General features: G+C 41.7%; 1 protein-coding gene across 2 annotated transcripts in view; it reads left to right on the forward strand.

Moving 5' to 3' along the window:
• Nucleotides 1–235: 235 nt before the first annotated feature.
• The window catches only part of rnf26 (ring finger protein 26), a gene marked incomplete at its 5' end in the record, with an annotated part of 86,211 nt that continues 70,353 nt past the window's right edge, over nucleotides 236–16,093 (forward strand). The window contains 2 exons of one of the 2 annotated variants that reach the window (XR_014595825.1): nucleotides 236–1,283; nucleotides 2,925–4,991. Coding sequence is in view for 1 of the 2 variants with exons in the window: in XM_083984367.1 (XP_083840493.1) it covers nucleotides 236–1,283; nucleotides 2,925–3,256 (1,380 nt within the window). Of the gene's footprint in view, nucleotides 1,284–2,924; nucleotides 5,234–16,093 lie in introns of those variants that run through there. The other variant, XM_083984367.1, reaches the window with a different exon arrangement.

Here is a 16,093-nt window from a genome sequence, read left to right on the forward strand (position 1 = left end):
AGCTAGCCCATCTCAATGTGAACAGCTCTCACAGTGAGACAAGTGGAAATTACGCCGTAGCTACAGTTTGACAAGGCTCCTTCCACGTTTGACCTCAAATGGCCCAAAGAAGTCCACCCCCCCCACGTTGGTAAAGGGTGGTAGTCGAGCCCACCACCACCTGAACAAGATGTAAGGTGGAGCCGTGGACAGAGAGCAGCGGCGCAGGGACACATGACCATATGACCATATGAACATGGGTCTGGTGAACTTCGTCTTCTCCACGGCGGGGAAATGCCTGGACGCCGTGTGGCTGCTGCTGGACCTCAACTTCCTCATCGTGCACACGGCGGTGCGGGCGGTGCTGGGGGTGGTGGGCTTCCTCCACAGCCTGCCCGGCCTGCTGCTGGCCGCGGCGCAGCAGCTGGCCGGCCTGGCCTCCGTGGGCCTGCTGGCGGCGGCCGAGGCCACGTCCGGCGCGGCCCACGGCGCGGTGACGGTGCTGGGCGGCTGCGCCCTGGAGGGTCTGCTGGAGAGCCTGAAGATGGTGGGCTACCTGTCGGCCCACCTGCTGCTGCGCGCGCGGGAGCAGCTGTGCCGCGCGGCGCTGCTGCTGCTGGACGGCTGCGGCATCGCCCTCAGCCTGCTGGTCTACGTCACCAACACCGTGGTCAACTTCGTGCTGATCGCCGCCCAGAACGCGTACCTGGTGGGGGTCAGCGTGTGGCAGACCGTGTCCAGCCCCCTGCAGAAGCTGCTGGAGCTGTCGCTGACCGGCCTCACCTTCCTGTACAGCTGCGTGGCCGGGACCTCGGCCCTGCTGTGGTCGCCCTGCAAGCTGCTGCTGGATTTCGTGGTGTCGCTGCTGCACATGTTCATCAGCGTCTTCATCCTGAACGTCTACGGCCTGCTGCTCACCGTGGCCATCGCCCTGACAACCACGGCCTACCTGAACCCGCAGCTGACGCGACAGGCCGCCGCTCGCACCCTGGACTACGTCGCCTCTGTCCCCGCTCTGCGCAGACTCTCCCTGGCGCTGCGTGACCTCGCCTCGCCGCTGCAGAACGCCCCGCGCGCCGTGCGTGGCCACGTGCAACACCTGCGGAGGATGCTCCATCACCTCTACCTGCTGGAGAGAGGCCTGTGGCAGCAGCTGACGCGGCACAGCAGCCAGCTGGGCCTGTTCCTGAGGACGCACCTGCACAGGGACGACAGGCGCAGGGCGCGAGGGGACGGAGACCCCGGCGAGGAGCAGCAGCAGCAGCAGCAGAGGAGGGGTCCGCCGGATGGAAGGGCAGGAGACGGTAGGGCTGGGACGATATGCTTTTCTCCCGATTCGATTCTTCTACGATTTTTTTTGGATGGCGATTCGATTTAAATTGCGATTCTACGATATTGCCGATTCTCTCGATTTTTAGTCTTTAGCATTTTTAACATTTATCTGCACACAAATACTGTAGGAGCCTATAAATGAACATACTCCATTATAAAGTGAACTTAAACCCTTTTCAAAACATGTACTCTCTGTATGTAAAAAAGGCTAACAAATGCACATTGCACAAAATTAAAAAAAAATATTTAAAATTTTTTCCCAAAAAGAAAATCGATTTTTGAAAAAAAAAAAATCAATTTAAAAATCGTCAAAAAAGATATCGCAATTTAGAACACGGCTCTCTTGAATACTCGATTCTGATTGGTCAATCACCAATATTCTGCGGTGTTTATTTCTCGATAGACCACCGCTGAGCGGACCGTTGCTAGGGACTCCATAGCAACGGCCGACTGGAGGAGCAATCACTCATCAATCAGTGAATCAAAACATTACCAGCTTACAGTGAAGAGAAACTTTACCTTATGTTTCATTTTTATCGTCATTAAACAGCTTCGGTACTAACTGTGATGTTAGATAAACGACTTGTAACTTGTTACAAGGAGAGTGGAGGCTGCTTCCACATCTCTCTCACAGCTCTCCTCTCGTCTCGGTGGCACCGCGACACAAACGCACCCCGTAAACAGTAAAGTTAATCTCTTGTTTATGACAGATACGACTACACACAATACACATATCATAATAACACGTGTATGGTAATCCATCGATCCACTGATTGATTATCAAAGGCTTCAAATGCACGACCGGGAGCGGACGTGACCAGTCTTGCAGATTCGCTGAATGATGCAATTATAAATCGATGAAAGTCGTATTTTGATCAACATTATGTTTCAAATTAATTATTTTACTCGTAGGCCGTGTTCTAAGCGGGATAATGTATAGTTGGTCGGTTGTTATGGAGAAATAAATACAACCTGTCGGGGTTTATTTCTCCATAACAACCTCCGAACTATACATTATCCCTTACATAACGGGATAATAAATAATAAAATAAAGTGAACTTAAACCCTTTTCAAAACCTGTACTCTCTGTATGTAAAAAAGGCTAACAAATGCACATTGCACAATATTTAAAAAAAAATTATTCTTTCAAGAATCTTGAAAAAATGAATGTGTGGATCTTTGAGCTAGAAAGAATGAGCAACATCTCTCCACTCAGTTTGAGTTGAGTTCTTTCCTTCATCATGATGCAATCCTGAGGCCCTTGGTATCATCACAAGGATTTCTCTCATGAAGATCCCAACACAAACGGAAGTGCTCATTATAAATGATTAATCAAATTTAAATATGATAGTTTGGATAGTTCAACATTTTGGCAAATTGGCCCATCGCCATAATACCTATAGTTTGATGAGGGAAACCAAGAAATCCCATTAGCCTCCGTAGCGTAGCTCTGAACAGCTCACGGCTCTGCTCCGCCGTTCTAAATTTTTCGATTTTTTTCCCAAAAAGAAAATCGATTTTTGAAAAAAGAAATCGACTTAAAAATCGTCAAAAAAGATATCGCAATATACAGTATATGGTATGTGAATCGATTTTTTTTCTCCCACCCCTAGGAGACGGAGTCCACCAGGAGGCGCCGGGCTCAGTCGTCCCCTCCTCCAGCACCGACAGGCCGCTGAAGAAGAAGAAGCAGCAGTCGTCGTCCTCGGGCAGAGACGGCAAAGCGCTGCCGGCGGACGACCTGCTGACTCTGCTGAAGGAGCAGGAGGACAGGAAGAAGTGCGTGATCTGTCAGGACTGTAACAAGACGGTGGTGCTGCTGCCGTGCAGGCACCTCTGTCTGTGTCGAGGCTGCACCGGCATCCTGCTGAGGCAGCCCATCTACCAGCACAACTGCCCGCTGTGTCGACACATGATCCTCGACACAATGGACGTGTATCTATGAGATGAGGGACCGGTGGAAGAGGAACGGACGGACGGGGATTCTGACAAAGAAAGAGACTGATGACGACGTGTCAGTGTCAGTGCTTCACACTTTACCACCATGTGTAATATACTACGATGCTGTATGAGTTGTGTTTTACTAGATCTCCTCAAAGGAAACGTCTGGTGACATTCTGTATTTATCTTGCTGTCAACAAATCCAGCGATAAAACCAAAAGTAGCAAAACATTAACAAGTCCAACTCTGATTGTGTCACACAGCTCCAAACCTATTCGCTCCGACACAAGACAGAAGAAATATATAATATCGCCTCATAACTGTTTTGTTTTATCATTCCTAAATGGCTGCTCGCCCTAAAACAACCGAACTCTGTGGTATTTCAGCAACATTTATCCAGAGTTTACAGTGGAAACAAATGTAAATAGGCTGTGACGAGTACAGTCATGTTATCCATTGTTCTGGATGTAATAGATAGAGTCAGAATATCACCAGACTTGTCCTCTGAAACGTGGTCTGTGCCAGCAGCTCTGAACAGAAATGTTAAACATAGTTATAATACTTGCACCTTTGGATGCTGAGCAGACTACAGTATTTAGATGCCACTACCAAATCAAGAGCCTCAGATTTTTTTTTTCATTATTGATTTATTTGCCAATGTTTAAAAAAGACAAAACAAAACAAATGACACATTTTTGTGAAACCAGAACCAGTAAAAAAAAAAAAAAAGGATAGTTTAATTAATCTCCTGAATAAGAAGCTGTTTCTTTTTGGTTTTTCTTTGGACGAACACTGACTGTTTACTTCATTTAGTCACTTTTCAAGTGTGGACAATCGTGCTTTAGTTAAAGCTGGATCGCATCACCTCTGCTTCACTGTAACACGCCTCTTTAAATAGTCCAGCGTTGCCTCATTTGAGTCTCAGGTCAGGTAGCCTTGGTAACCTATAAGTGCCCTCCCACCCTGATGCTGAAGTGTTTACGACTGCTCGTGTCTTAAAAACAAACTGTGTGCTCACTGCTCTGAAGTGATTCCACACATGCTTTATGTATAATAGTGTATTCAAAGCAAATGCAGTGACTTTTATGTTGCCATGGAAGCCTTTAGCTTTTTATACATACATATATATCGAATACTACATTGTGCAGCATAGAGCACAGAAAAAAAGATCTGTATTTGAGGGAAGCGATTTATCGTGTTCCAGTCAGTGATGAAGAAATGCAGCTTTATTCCATTTATCGGTCCTATTGATAGAGCTTCTTCCAGTCTTCCATCAGAGGCGTATTACAGTCACCACCAACACACAATCCATAAAAGGTTTCCCCTTTCCACTGCCTTTGCAATAAAACATAGATTTCTGTTTTTAGAAAAAGGACCATAAACTAATAAGGCTTCACAATTTCATTTTGTGTTGGTTTTTTTTTCATTCCTGGTGAAGCCGAAGTGTTGATATTGATCAGTGTTTAAGGTTTACAGGGCAATTTTGTGACACCACTTAATGTGTTGTTGTCGATGGCGAGGGGTGTGTGGAGTCAGGTATGCGGGAAAGTGCTGTTTGTCACATGCCCTCATTTGCTTTTTGATTTTTTTTTTTTTTTACTTTAAATACTTTGTATGATTAGAAAAAGATGCGTTCTGCATTATATTTGTGATTTGAGCTGTAACATTACCATTTCCTTGCTCATTTCCACACAGATATCATTGGTGAAGTTGATCAAAATGTCAGTAGTAAAAGATTAGTGGAGACCAGGCTGTAGTCGGTACAGACTACTACTTCTCTCAGGTAAAACGTCAGTGTATAGCATTCCTAACCAGAGATTGCAGTGGACTGAAAACCAACTAATGTGACCGTGATCTGTTGCTAGCTGCAGCTTGTAAGACAGTATGACACAGTGCGGGACAATGTGATTTGAAGACATGAATGTAATTTGCGTGCGTGTGTGATTTTTTTTATGCTGTGGCTGCCACATAATGGCAAGTCCTATTTTCATAATAAATAAAACAACAGGAAAACAACAGTCTCAGGATCCTCTTACTTCAACTCAACACACACGTCATTATACATGCATAAGCTTAGCTAAACTGAGCTCTTAGACTGCAACAAATGAAACACATCTTGTTGAATATCAAAGAGTCTCATCCAGTCAACAATCTGAACATATTCAGCGTTGAAATGTAAGACAGATACTTACATTTGAGAAACGGAAACTGGTGAGTTTACAAAATGATTTCAACAATGAATCGATTATCAGAAAGAGTCGATCTACTAATTGATGAGTAGGATTGTTATTTTAGCTCAAATATGCATTTTTTCTTCAACCTTTACTTAAAGGTCCAGTGCGTAATATTTGTCAAGGTTAATTGGCAGATTCTGAATATACTCTATAACATAAAATCCATTTGGTTTTAATAGCCTTATAATTCTTCTTTTATATACACATACAGTATAGCAAGGGTCTTGCTTAGAGAGTGTCACCATCTTGCGCCGCCATGTTTGTACGGAATGAAAAATCCAGTCAACCAGGGAGCATGAGACTTCCAATTATGTCACTGTTTTCCCCTCATTTTACACACTGGACCTTTAATCTCGAGCAAGTCCTCATTTTCAATGGTGTCAAGAGTAAAAGACAGATATTTACAACACAGTATACATTCTTGATTCCAGAACTCGGCTTCAGCTGGGAGCTCTGAGTTTTTATTCAACCTCTGCTTTATTTTTGTTGTGTTTTTGTATGTTTTTGTTGTGTTTTGTCAACTACTGATGGATACTTCTGTGTGGAGAGGAGATTCTTCAGCAGAGGAGTTTCATTTACTGAAAATAAAGCAAGCCTGGAGGACGCCACTCTGTTCCAGCTGAGATGAAGATCCTTTGTACCTTCAACTTTCAGGCTTTTTTATTCTTCTGCAAATGGTCGATGAGCTGACAGACAAATTAATTTCCCTTCGGAGATAAATAAAGTAATTCATATTCATATCCATATCCATATTCATATTTGTAAATAATAATAACCCAGTGTGTAAAATGAGGGGAAAACAGTGACATCATTCCGATTCTATTATTTATGAGCGTAAAACTCTTGCAACGTGCTCTCTGGTTGGCTGGATTTTCAAACATGGCGGTGCAAGATGGCGACTCTCTCTAAGCAAGGCCCTTGCTATATGTATATATGAAAGAAGAATTATATGAAAACCAAACAGATTTTAATTTATAGTGATTATTCACTTATACAAATATATTAATTGGTAGTAGGCTATATTCAGATTTTAACAATAAACCTTGACAAATATTATACACTGGACCTTTAAAGCTTTGTAGATAAATACATAACACTGAAGTAGGCCTAACAGAAAGTGGTACAAACAATTTGGTCAGGCAACTCATATCCTCCAAGCCTCTCATATGTTTACAGCAGGGTCTCTACAGCAGTGGTTCCCAAACCTTTTGTGGCCAAGGCACACCAAAGGACAAGTAAAAATCTCAAGGCACACCTATTGTTATCACTTATATCATGTAAAATATCTGTAAATGTGCATAATTATTTACTAATGCCAAATAAAATGTGACAAAGACAACTAGGCTACATTACTCACAAAATCATATTTATTAACGAAATATTTCAAAAATGAATTTGAAACTTTATCAAATTAGGCTTCATCAAAGCAGCAATACAACCATTTAAACCAGACAGGTCACAATAAGGCAAAGGAAAATTCATCACAGAGAACTGTCAATGCAAGGAAGCAGCACCGTCCATGGTCCTACAGATTGATCAGCATTGAAACATATTGTGCGAAATATGGGGTTCTCTTTGAGGATTTTTTTTTTAAGAATAGTTTTTAGGTATAGAGTTTGCCTCTGTATTATGAAATGAGTGCATACAAAGTACTGATAGTAAATTAAAAATAATAATTTTTTGTGTAGTTGTATATTGCAATAATAATGTATGCTTGTCACAAAATCCCAAAGCACACCTGGACTTGCCTCACGGCACACCAGTGTGCCGCGGCACACTGTTTGGGAACCACTGCTCTACAGTACATTTATCAAACACTGGCCTCTCAATCTTTTACCAAATTTGGTTTTACTGATCGAGCCGTATTTTCACGATGCCCCCACTCAGTCTGCAGTGTGTCCCCGGGGGGCACGCTCATACAGAGTGTGATGCAGATTTGAACGACTGGATGTACAATGAGTGCATCCAGAGGGGTCTGGACAGTGGACACATGAGATTACAGATTATTTTATAGCATCAACGTCACCAGCTGATTGCAGAGGCGGACTGGCTCATGTCTTGGGGCTGTGGAAGGGGTTGCGGGGTTAGAAGTGGGGTAATGGTCTCAAAGAACCAGAATCCACCAGAGCCTTGTGGTTTCACCGCCTCAGAGGCCTCATTCCTGTTCCCAATGTTGTCTCTATAAATATCCCCCAGCTCCACATCAGGCATCAGGATAAAAAAAAACAACGAATGCACCCAATGCCAACGATCTAGAACAGTGGTTCTCAACTGGTGGGTCGGGACCCAAAAGTGGGTCGCGGACCCGTTCTGGATGGGTCGCGGACAGCTGGGCAAAAAAGTAAATAATATTTAATGCACATCTGATGTTGGACATGTCTTTTATTTTTAAAAATAACTTATATTGAAAGGCACACGGGTCACGTGAACACATGCAGTTGTAATGCTCCTCCTCAGTTTCTTATTAATTGCTCTGAATGCAAAGATATCAGTTTCTTATTAATGTGGCCTGAATGCAGTGAAAATACCTTGTTTTGTTTTGTGGGTCTTTATTTTGTGCAATTTGATATTTATTCACTTTTGTGAATATGCTCTGAATGCAGAGATGCATTAGAAGTCAAATATATCGTTTTGTTGGTCTCCATTTTGTGCAGTTTGATATTTTTTTATTCACTTTCGTACATGCAGTTGTCATGGTCCTCCTCAGTTTCATTCACGTGCTCTGAAATGCACTTTGCTCAATGAAGAGCAAAATGAGTTTTTAAAGGCTTTGAAAAAAAATCTTGGTTTGAATTCTATAAAAGTGGGTCGCGACTTAATGACCATGGGAAAATGTGGAGCCCAGAGTGAGACAAGTTGAGAACCCCTGATCTAGAAAACACCACTCACAAAAAGTTAGTTTCAATACAGACTGTCACTGAAGCAGAACATTTAATGGTGGGTTCAGGGATCAGACACTTTGTTTGTGGTTAATCACCTCATTAGAGAACAGCATGTGATGTTAAGGACTAAAACATTGAACATTTGGACATGTGCGTTCAAAGGTTTCAAGAAGGTCAAATTAAGTTCACCTGTGTATTGTTTAATCTGGTTTCCTACCAGTTGACGCCTTGGCATTGACTAATCTCCTGGGGGTCCAGCACATCAAAACGGAAAACAAACATTTTTAACATATTACTGTAGGACTACACAGAAGTAGAAGAAAAAAAAGAAAAAAAAAGGTTATAGTGCATTTTAGGTGCATCCTGAAATTTCATCTGAGGCCCAATATCCTTAACTTTTTGTGAGAAGTGTATTTAAATAATTTCAATATTTATTTATTTTTTCAATAAGAGTGATTGTGTATTATCATGACCTCATCTTTGTAACATGCTGTATAGGAAAACTAATCCAGGGGCCGCTCATTATCTCCAACCTCTGCTGTTGTTTATGTGTTGGTCGTAAATGAGGGTGATGTTAACAGAGGAGAGGAAGTTTAATATTAGGAGAACAGCAGGGAGGAGTAAACCGAGGAGAGCTTCATACCCCGGGGGATTCGACCTCTTCCTCCTGACCCCGCTGCTCCTGGCCCGGAGCAGTGTGGGAACATGTCAAACTCAAGTGCACTTTTCCTTCCCTGCCTCGCTCAGGCTCTATTTTTTTTTCTGTTTATGATCACTGTCTCCATTTGCTTATACTCTCACTCCTGATTTCTCCATCATCTCAACGTCGCGTGCTTTAATGTTGGCGCTGCCTGCAACGGGTGGGAAAACCTCTTCAGAACCAGAAAGGTTCAAGTCATCGGAGCAGCGAGAAGTCGGCCCTCCTCGGACATCAAAGCTGGTGAACGTCTACCAGCTACAAGCAGCGCTGACCCTGACTCCTGACCTCCCCGTGGGGGCTCGTTGAACAATGAGAGCATTTCCTTGCTATTTTTGACAATGGCAAAGCCTTGACGCGACATGCCACAGTGTCCGCCGAATGCAGGCTAAAGACAGGGCCGGCCGCTGGCATAAACACTCTATGCGGTTGTTTAGGGCCACGGCCGTTAGGTGGGGGGCCACATGATCAGAAAGGTACCGGTTCATTCAAGTCATTTAAACATCCTGAGGTCTGCACGTGCAGCTATGAGCTTTATATGTAATGTGAAGTCAATATTCAGCTTCTTTTATCTCACATTTGAGACATTTGGTGAAAATAGAACGGCAGAATGACAACATTTGTGCTCAAAAAGCAATCTTACAAAATTTCATTTTAGACTTGTTTTCTACACTTATATATTACTGTATTCATATCCTATTTCAAGCACCAAAACAGTTCATTCAAACAGTGTGTTTTCACAAGGGATATGACATTTTTCAAAAAGCAGACCTCAAATTTCCAGCATTTGGCCTAAATTATTTCTTTATACAGTGTTCTAGGACAAATTGACCTCAGTGTGCTTACAGCGGAGGTTCTAATATTTAAACATAAAACACTTGAGTATTGTTACATCTGCAAGTATCTTAAAAAGATAAATTTAAGAAAATATGTAAAAGTCGAGAAAATGGCCTCAAACCTCAGAGGGCATAAACACATCTGTATTCAGTTTTAACCAGTGATTTGGTGTTTGCGCTTAGAGTGCAGGGCCACTAATAAAAATCTTGTTTAGGGGGCCACCAAAATCCTAGGGCCGGCCCTGGGTAAAGATAAACGGTTTTAAAAGAGCACAACATTTCATAGACTTCCAAAAGGTGAGAAGAGGAGACACGAGAGAGGAAACAGACTCAGGGAATTAAAAGGGTAAACAACTGTTTGACAGTAATGTGATGAGATAAAGGAGAAGACACAGGCAGCTCATTAGCCTTGGCCCCGACTCCGCTGTAATTAAGATGCTTGCTGTAATTCACCCAGGCCGTCCCGATAGCCTTGAATAAATGCAGTGTGTGATTTATGGGCGGCACACAGATTAAAGCAGGAGGCTGGGTGATAGCCATCAGGTCACGGGGCTGGGTAGGTGCCCCACAGTACTTGAACTTTCACCTCCAGACTCCGACAGAGAGATTAGATGCAGTGAAATGTGCCACTGTTTTCACACACACTGACAGAGCACTTAGGAAAAAAAACTTCAAACAGATGCTCAGCTGGTGATTTAAATACAATACCAACAGAAAAAATCACATCTGTTCATGTTTATTGTTTCCCACATTGAACCATAGCTGATTTAAATGTTGCACAACAGACACAAATCCTGTTAGTGAACACACATCTCTACACAGTCTTGAAATACAGCGCTGCTCTCGCAAACTTGCTTCTTCTGGTTCAAGTAAGGATTCGCACAGTCACTACGTGCGTGGATATCTGTTTCAATATTATTCCCCAAACGACTGAACTGTGGGTTTTTTCTTTGACTCAGTGATCACCTTACAAGGGAAACTGAGGTTCGAGGAAAACTTAAGAGGAATGTCTTCCTGATTCTGCCACAACGGCATAACTGTAGTCTACTGCTCGATATTTGTTCAGTACAATATTTCATTAAACCTCTATTTTAAGTTCAACTGTTGATCTTAACGGTCCAAAGAAAACAACAACTCTGTGATTACTTACTTTTTTACTCTTGGGCACATCCTTTGGAAAATGAAGGAATGGGAAGACCGATAAAGGAAGTAATTAATGAGAATAAAAGGACATAAAATAGTCCTCAGTATGATCTAAAGTCAAAGAGGAGCACTGAGGTCTACTCATTCATCTATCCCTACAAATTCACATATTTGACTGTTAATTTATCCGTGGTGTAGCTGAATGTTATTTAAATATGTGTCGATGGATTTCATTTTGTGTTGATGGCTCAAGTGGTGGGTGTCTCGTTTTGAAAGAAATGAGTTTGTAAATTGTTTGTTTGAAGCAGGTGTTGACCTCATCAAATGCTAATGCACCATAAAGGCACCTCAGGTCTGTTGACACAGCTGGCAGAAATGATAAGTCCAGTCTAAATAATCTGCAGCACAAACTGGTGGTGATACTCCACCCTCCTCCTCCTTTGCAGAAGGTCCAGTGAGTGTTTCAGCTGCTGAACCCTGGTACAACACTGCCCCCTGCTGGATCAGCTGCAGCAACATCGACTTCAGAGGAGCTGCCTCTGACCAAAGTGATGCAGAATCACTGAGGGAAAACATCACTGATGATAACAGCACATTTGCTTTAGATTACAGCTGCACAACTGCATGCATTTATCAGGAATATGTTGGACTCACCAAACTTAATCATAGAGGCAAGGATCCGTCTCACAGGGGACAATCAAGACTGTCCTACATCCTGTTTCTGGTAATTTGGGGATTTTGTTTGCACGAGGAAAAGTTTATGTAATACGCACATGTGGCCCGTGATGCTGTTTATCTAAATATCTCAAAATTACACAAAACTTACACAACAAACTTAAATTACACTCCAGGAATTAATTATCTTACCACAAGAATTTCTTGGCACTATGGAGATTTTATTTTTTTTTTATTTTTTTTTTTGGGGATTTGTTTGTTTGGGGGAAAATTCCTGTGCTCTTGCATAGTTATAGCCGAGACAGTTGTTACCTCTGGCATTTAGACAGGAGACATGGGGCAACAGCTCGTCTAGCTTTTTCCAGATGTGCCAGCCAGCACCTTTAAACTTCACTGATTTAACATGTTACATTTGACTTGTTGGATCCATACAAAAATGAGGCATCAGCTCTAAACTTTGTTCTCTGATTGTCTCATGATGATAACATGACTTAGTAATACATCAATATTTTGAGTGGAGGTGTCTTTCAAACAATATCCTGACCTTTTTGTAGGGATATAAAATGTGCAGAAAATACATAACAGAAGGGAGTTTTACAAATATTTTGATGGTTAGTCAGATCTAACAATTTTGATTTCACTTTTTTCTAAAATCCTCGATCTGGCCCTTTCTTTTCTACGGTGCATACTTTTTGATCATGTCATCTCACTTTAACTAAACTCTATCTGCAATAGTGCAGACGTCAAACTCTTTCCTTCACCCAAACAAACCCTCGCCTAGCTCTGTCAGAGTCTGATGTCATTGTCTGTTCGGCCATCGGCTTCGATTTACCGGCTGTGAACTAATGGAAATAACTGATTAATGCCAAAGGAGGATTGATTAAGTCCCTGTGGCTCTCATTCTGTCCTAGAGGGAAAAGTTATGAGGATATATTTAGACCTTAATTATATGTTGGAGACTTATGGGAGTGAGGGGAAAATAACATTTCCTCATGTCTGTGGTGGTGTATTTGACAGGCACAGAAAGCCTTTCATGGTGTGGTCCTGTCAGTGTTTACCCTCCTAAACAAACAATCGTGCCTGAAGAGGGAATGACACAGACAATGGGAGAGGCTCAGCTCAGCAAAATGGGAAAATAATACAAGGTCTTTCTGTCATAGGCTATCAGCGGTGATGGGAAGAGGGAGATGACTTACATTAACAAGCTCACTGCGCCGCGATATATGAGTCTGTCAGGGTACTTACGGCATTTGGGGAAATCATTAGGCCGAGGTAAACAGTGTGAACTCAGTGGAATAAGAACATTTTCCAGTGTTTTTCATTAAGTATTTACTGGTAAGTGATTTGCCGTCGACTGGGTGCTGGATTTGATTAATAAAAGTCCCATAAAGAAATAAATCAATTAGGCAGAGATGAAGTTAATTAAGTTAACTACTTGCTACGTGCTACTTTCTTTGAGATACATGTTCTTTAGCTTTAATCTACTTTTACATATGGGGGGGACACCACTACAGTCATTTAAGAGCTATAGCTACATGTTACATTGAAAAATGTATAATAAGATGATAATATAGTTAGATATCGGGTTGTTTCTCCTCGTTATGTGTCAGATGTCTATGATGGCAGCTGCAACAGTGAAATTTCTCCTCTAGACGTCCCAGATGGTTTCATTTAAATAGCAATCTGAGGTTAAATTGAGTGAAATTAAGAAAAAGAAATCAAGAAAAAGGAAAACATATTACAAAGAAATCAAGAGTAATTTTGCTTTGGCAGATTAGTCATGCCAAAACCCTGCCTGCGATTTATCTCCAATTCAATACAGTTTTATTTATATTTTGCAAAATCATAACATATGATTTCTCAAGGCACTGTCTTGGTTTAGGTCACGTAAGGTCAAGTTCCCACCATGAGCAAACAGTTTGGCAACAGTGGAAAGGAAAAACTCCCTTTTAACAGGAAGAAACGTCCGACAGAAATGGATTCAGGGTGGGTGGCCGTCTGCTTCGACTGGCTGGGTGGAGAAGAGAGGATTGGGAGAGAAAGAGGATGAAGAAAGGAGAGAGGCGAAAGAAGAGATAGACCAAGAACAGCTGTACTGAGACTGGTTGTCATATACTGTGATAAACTCCCAATGTTAGTACTTTTGGATGACTCAGCATCATCATGGCTTCCTCAGTAGCAGAATATCATTGGCCTCTATGGCTCACTAAATCACTTTAGATGTTGGATGTCTTGACGATAGAGATGTATTTGTCTCCCTTCGTCATTATTCCTCAGCTAACACTTGTATGACGTATGGTGTTCCTCAGGGATCTATTCTGGGGCCTTTGCTGTTCAGTCTTTATATGCTGCAACTGGGGAACATCATCAGAGATGGTCCATTTGCACAGCTATGCAGATGATATACAACTCTACATTTGTCTGTCCCTTGATGACACCAGATAAACTGGTTCAGTGCACTAATCAAAATCAAACTTGCGGATATCTCATCATTTCCTACAACTGAACAGACAATGCAGATGGTTTAATCATTAGCCAAGAATGAGAGACACTAGCCATGTTTCAATCCAAAGTGATTTGAATTACTGGGAAATGCGCATTAAAAGAAATTCGAATCGTGTGTGTTTCCATCTAGCTACGGACTTCGCACCCACCCCCCCGGACGGACTGACGGTCTGATTTGAACACATTAGCGCAATTTAGCGCATATGTTTATTACCTTCATAACGCGACCTGTCCATGTGTGTGTGTGTGTGTGTGTGTGTGTGTGAGAGAGAGAGAGAGAGAGAGAGAGAGAGAGAGAGAGAGAGAGAGAGAGAGTCGCGGCTGCCACAGACTTTATTAATGATAAACGCTGGTTGTTTCGTTTTTACTGAGGAGAAACTATGAAGAAGTGCAGTAACATCATTATGAAGGTGTGTGGGGGCTTTTATTTTGCCGTGGCGATGCGCCACAATTAATTACATGTAGTGAAACCCTGATGTTGTCTTGTGAATGAACTGCAAACACGGGAGCAGATGGGGTGAAAGTGCGCTACGTCACACTTAATTCGCATACAGCTGTTTCCATTCCATTCGAATCAACCAAAACCCGGCCATAGCGAGCGTATTTCAGTTTGTGCGAATCAGGGGATTTTAATTCGAATCATGGCGTTTCCATCATCATTTTCCGATGCGATACATCTCGATGCGCATCTAAACAGCTGATGGAAACACACCTAGTGTGTGCTATCTTGTAATTTCTCTCAGAAAATCTAGAAATGCTTCTACCCCCTGATTTGAATTTTGATTACCCATGTGAGTTATGTCAATACACAGAAGATGCCTGTAGGTTGAGCACCACTGGACAAAAATTCCTAAGCCTCAAACAGTTACAACAGCGAAATGGCACTTGGATGCAATACTATGAACAATTTGTCAAGCATAATAAAACAACAGTTTCAGGGCAATTTTTCCATGAGTGTATTCCGATTATGGTTTGTCTGTACTTTTACTTAAATCAGCATTTAAGTATTTTTACAGTTGTTGTACTTGTACTTCTTCCACCAGTGAAATCAGATAAGCATCTGTAGAATAATACAGGTGTGCTGTGCACAGTTATGAAAAAGTACATCAACAGTCCTGTTTGAAGGTATCGCCCCACACCTGGCAAAACTGATCTGTTGACATTTGTCATTCTGCAGTACAAAGGAGGCGTTTATGGCCCAAAAATATGTCAGTCATGTGTGTTTTAAAAACTAAAATGATTTATTCGTGTTTCGTGTTCACTGTGCAGAAACTGATGAGAGAAAAAAAAAAGGTGCAATAATAGCATGAAAGCTGTTTTTGAATTTGTGGCCTGGGGTTGGCTGGAGGCCGCTGTCACAACATCTGGTACAAGAATTAACTGCCACAACAGTTTAAAAGCTGCAACTGAAGAACAGACACTGGATAAACATTGCTGGTCAGTGTATGTACCTCACACTTCACCAGTACGGTATGTGCCATTCAAGTAACATTGTCTGGTGTGTTCTTTTTTTCTTTTCTTTTTTTTTTTTAACTTATTACACTGCAAAAACTCAATATCTTACCAAGAATATTTGTCTTATTTCTAGTCAAAATGTAATTTCTAGTCAAAACAAATCTCATTATACTTAAAATAAGACTCATCACATTAAAAAGTAGCTTGTTTTTAGACACTTTTTTACCTATTTCAATCATATTTTCACTTGAAATAAGTAGAAAAATCTGACAGTGGAGCAAGTTTTTCTTTCTTATTACAAGCACAAAAAACTGCTTTCATTGGCAGATTTTTCTACTTATTTCAAGTGAAAATTTGTTTGAAACAAGTGAAAATGATCTAAAAACAAGTTAATTTTTAGGTGACGAGTCTTAT

Source organism: Trachurus trachurus, assembly GCF_905171665.1.
Source record: "Trachurus trachurus genome assembly, chromosome: 13".
Lineage (NCBI taxonomy): Eukaryota > Metazoa > Chordata > Actinopteri > Carangiformes > Carangidae > Trachurus > Trachurus trachurus.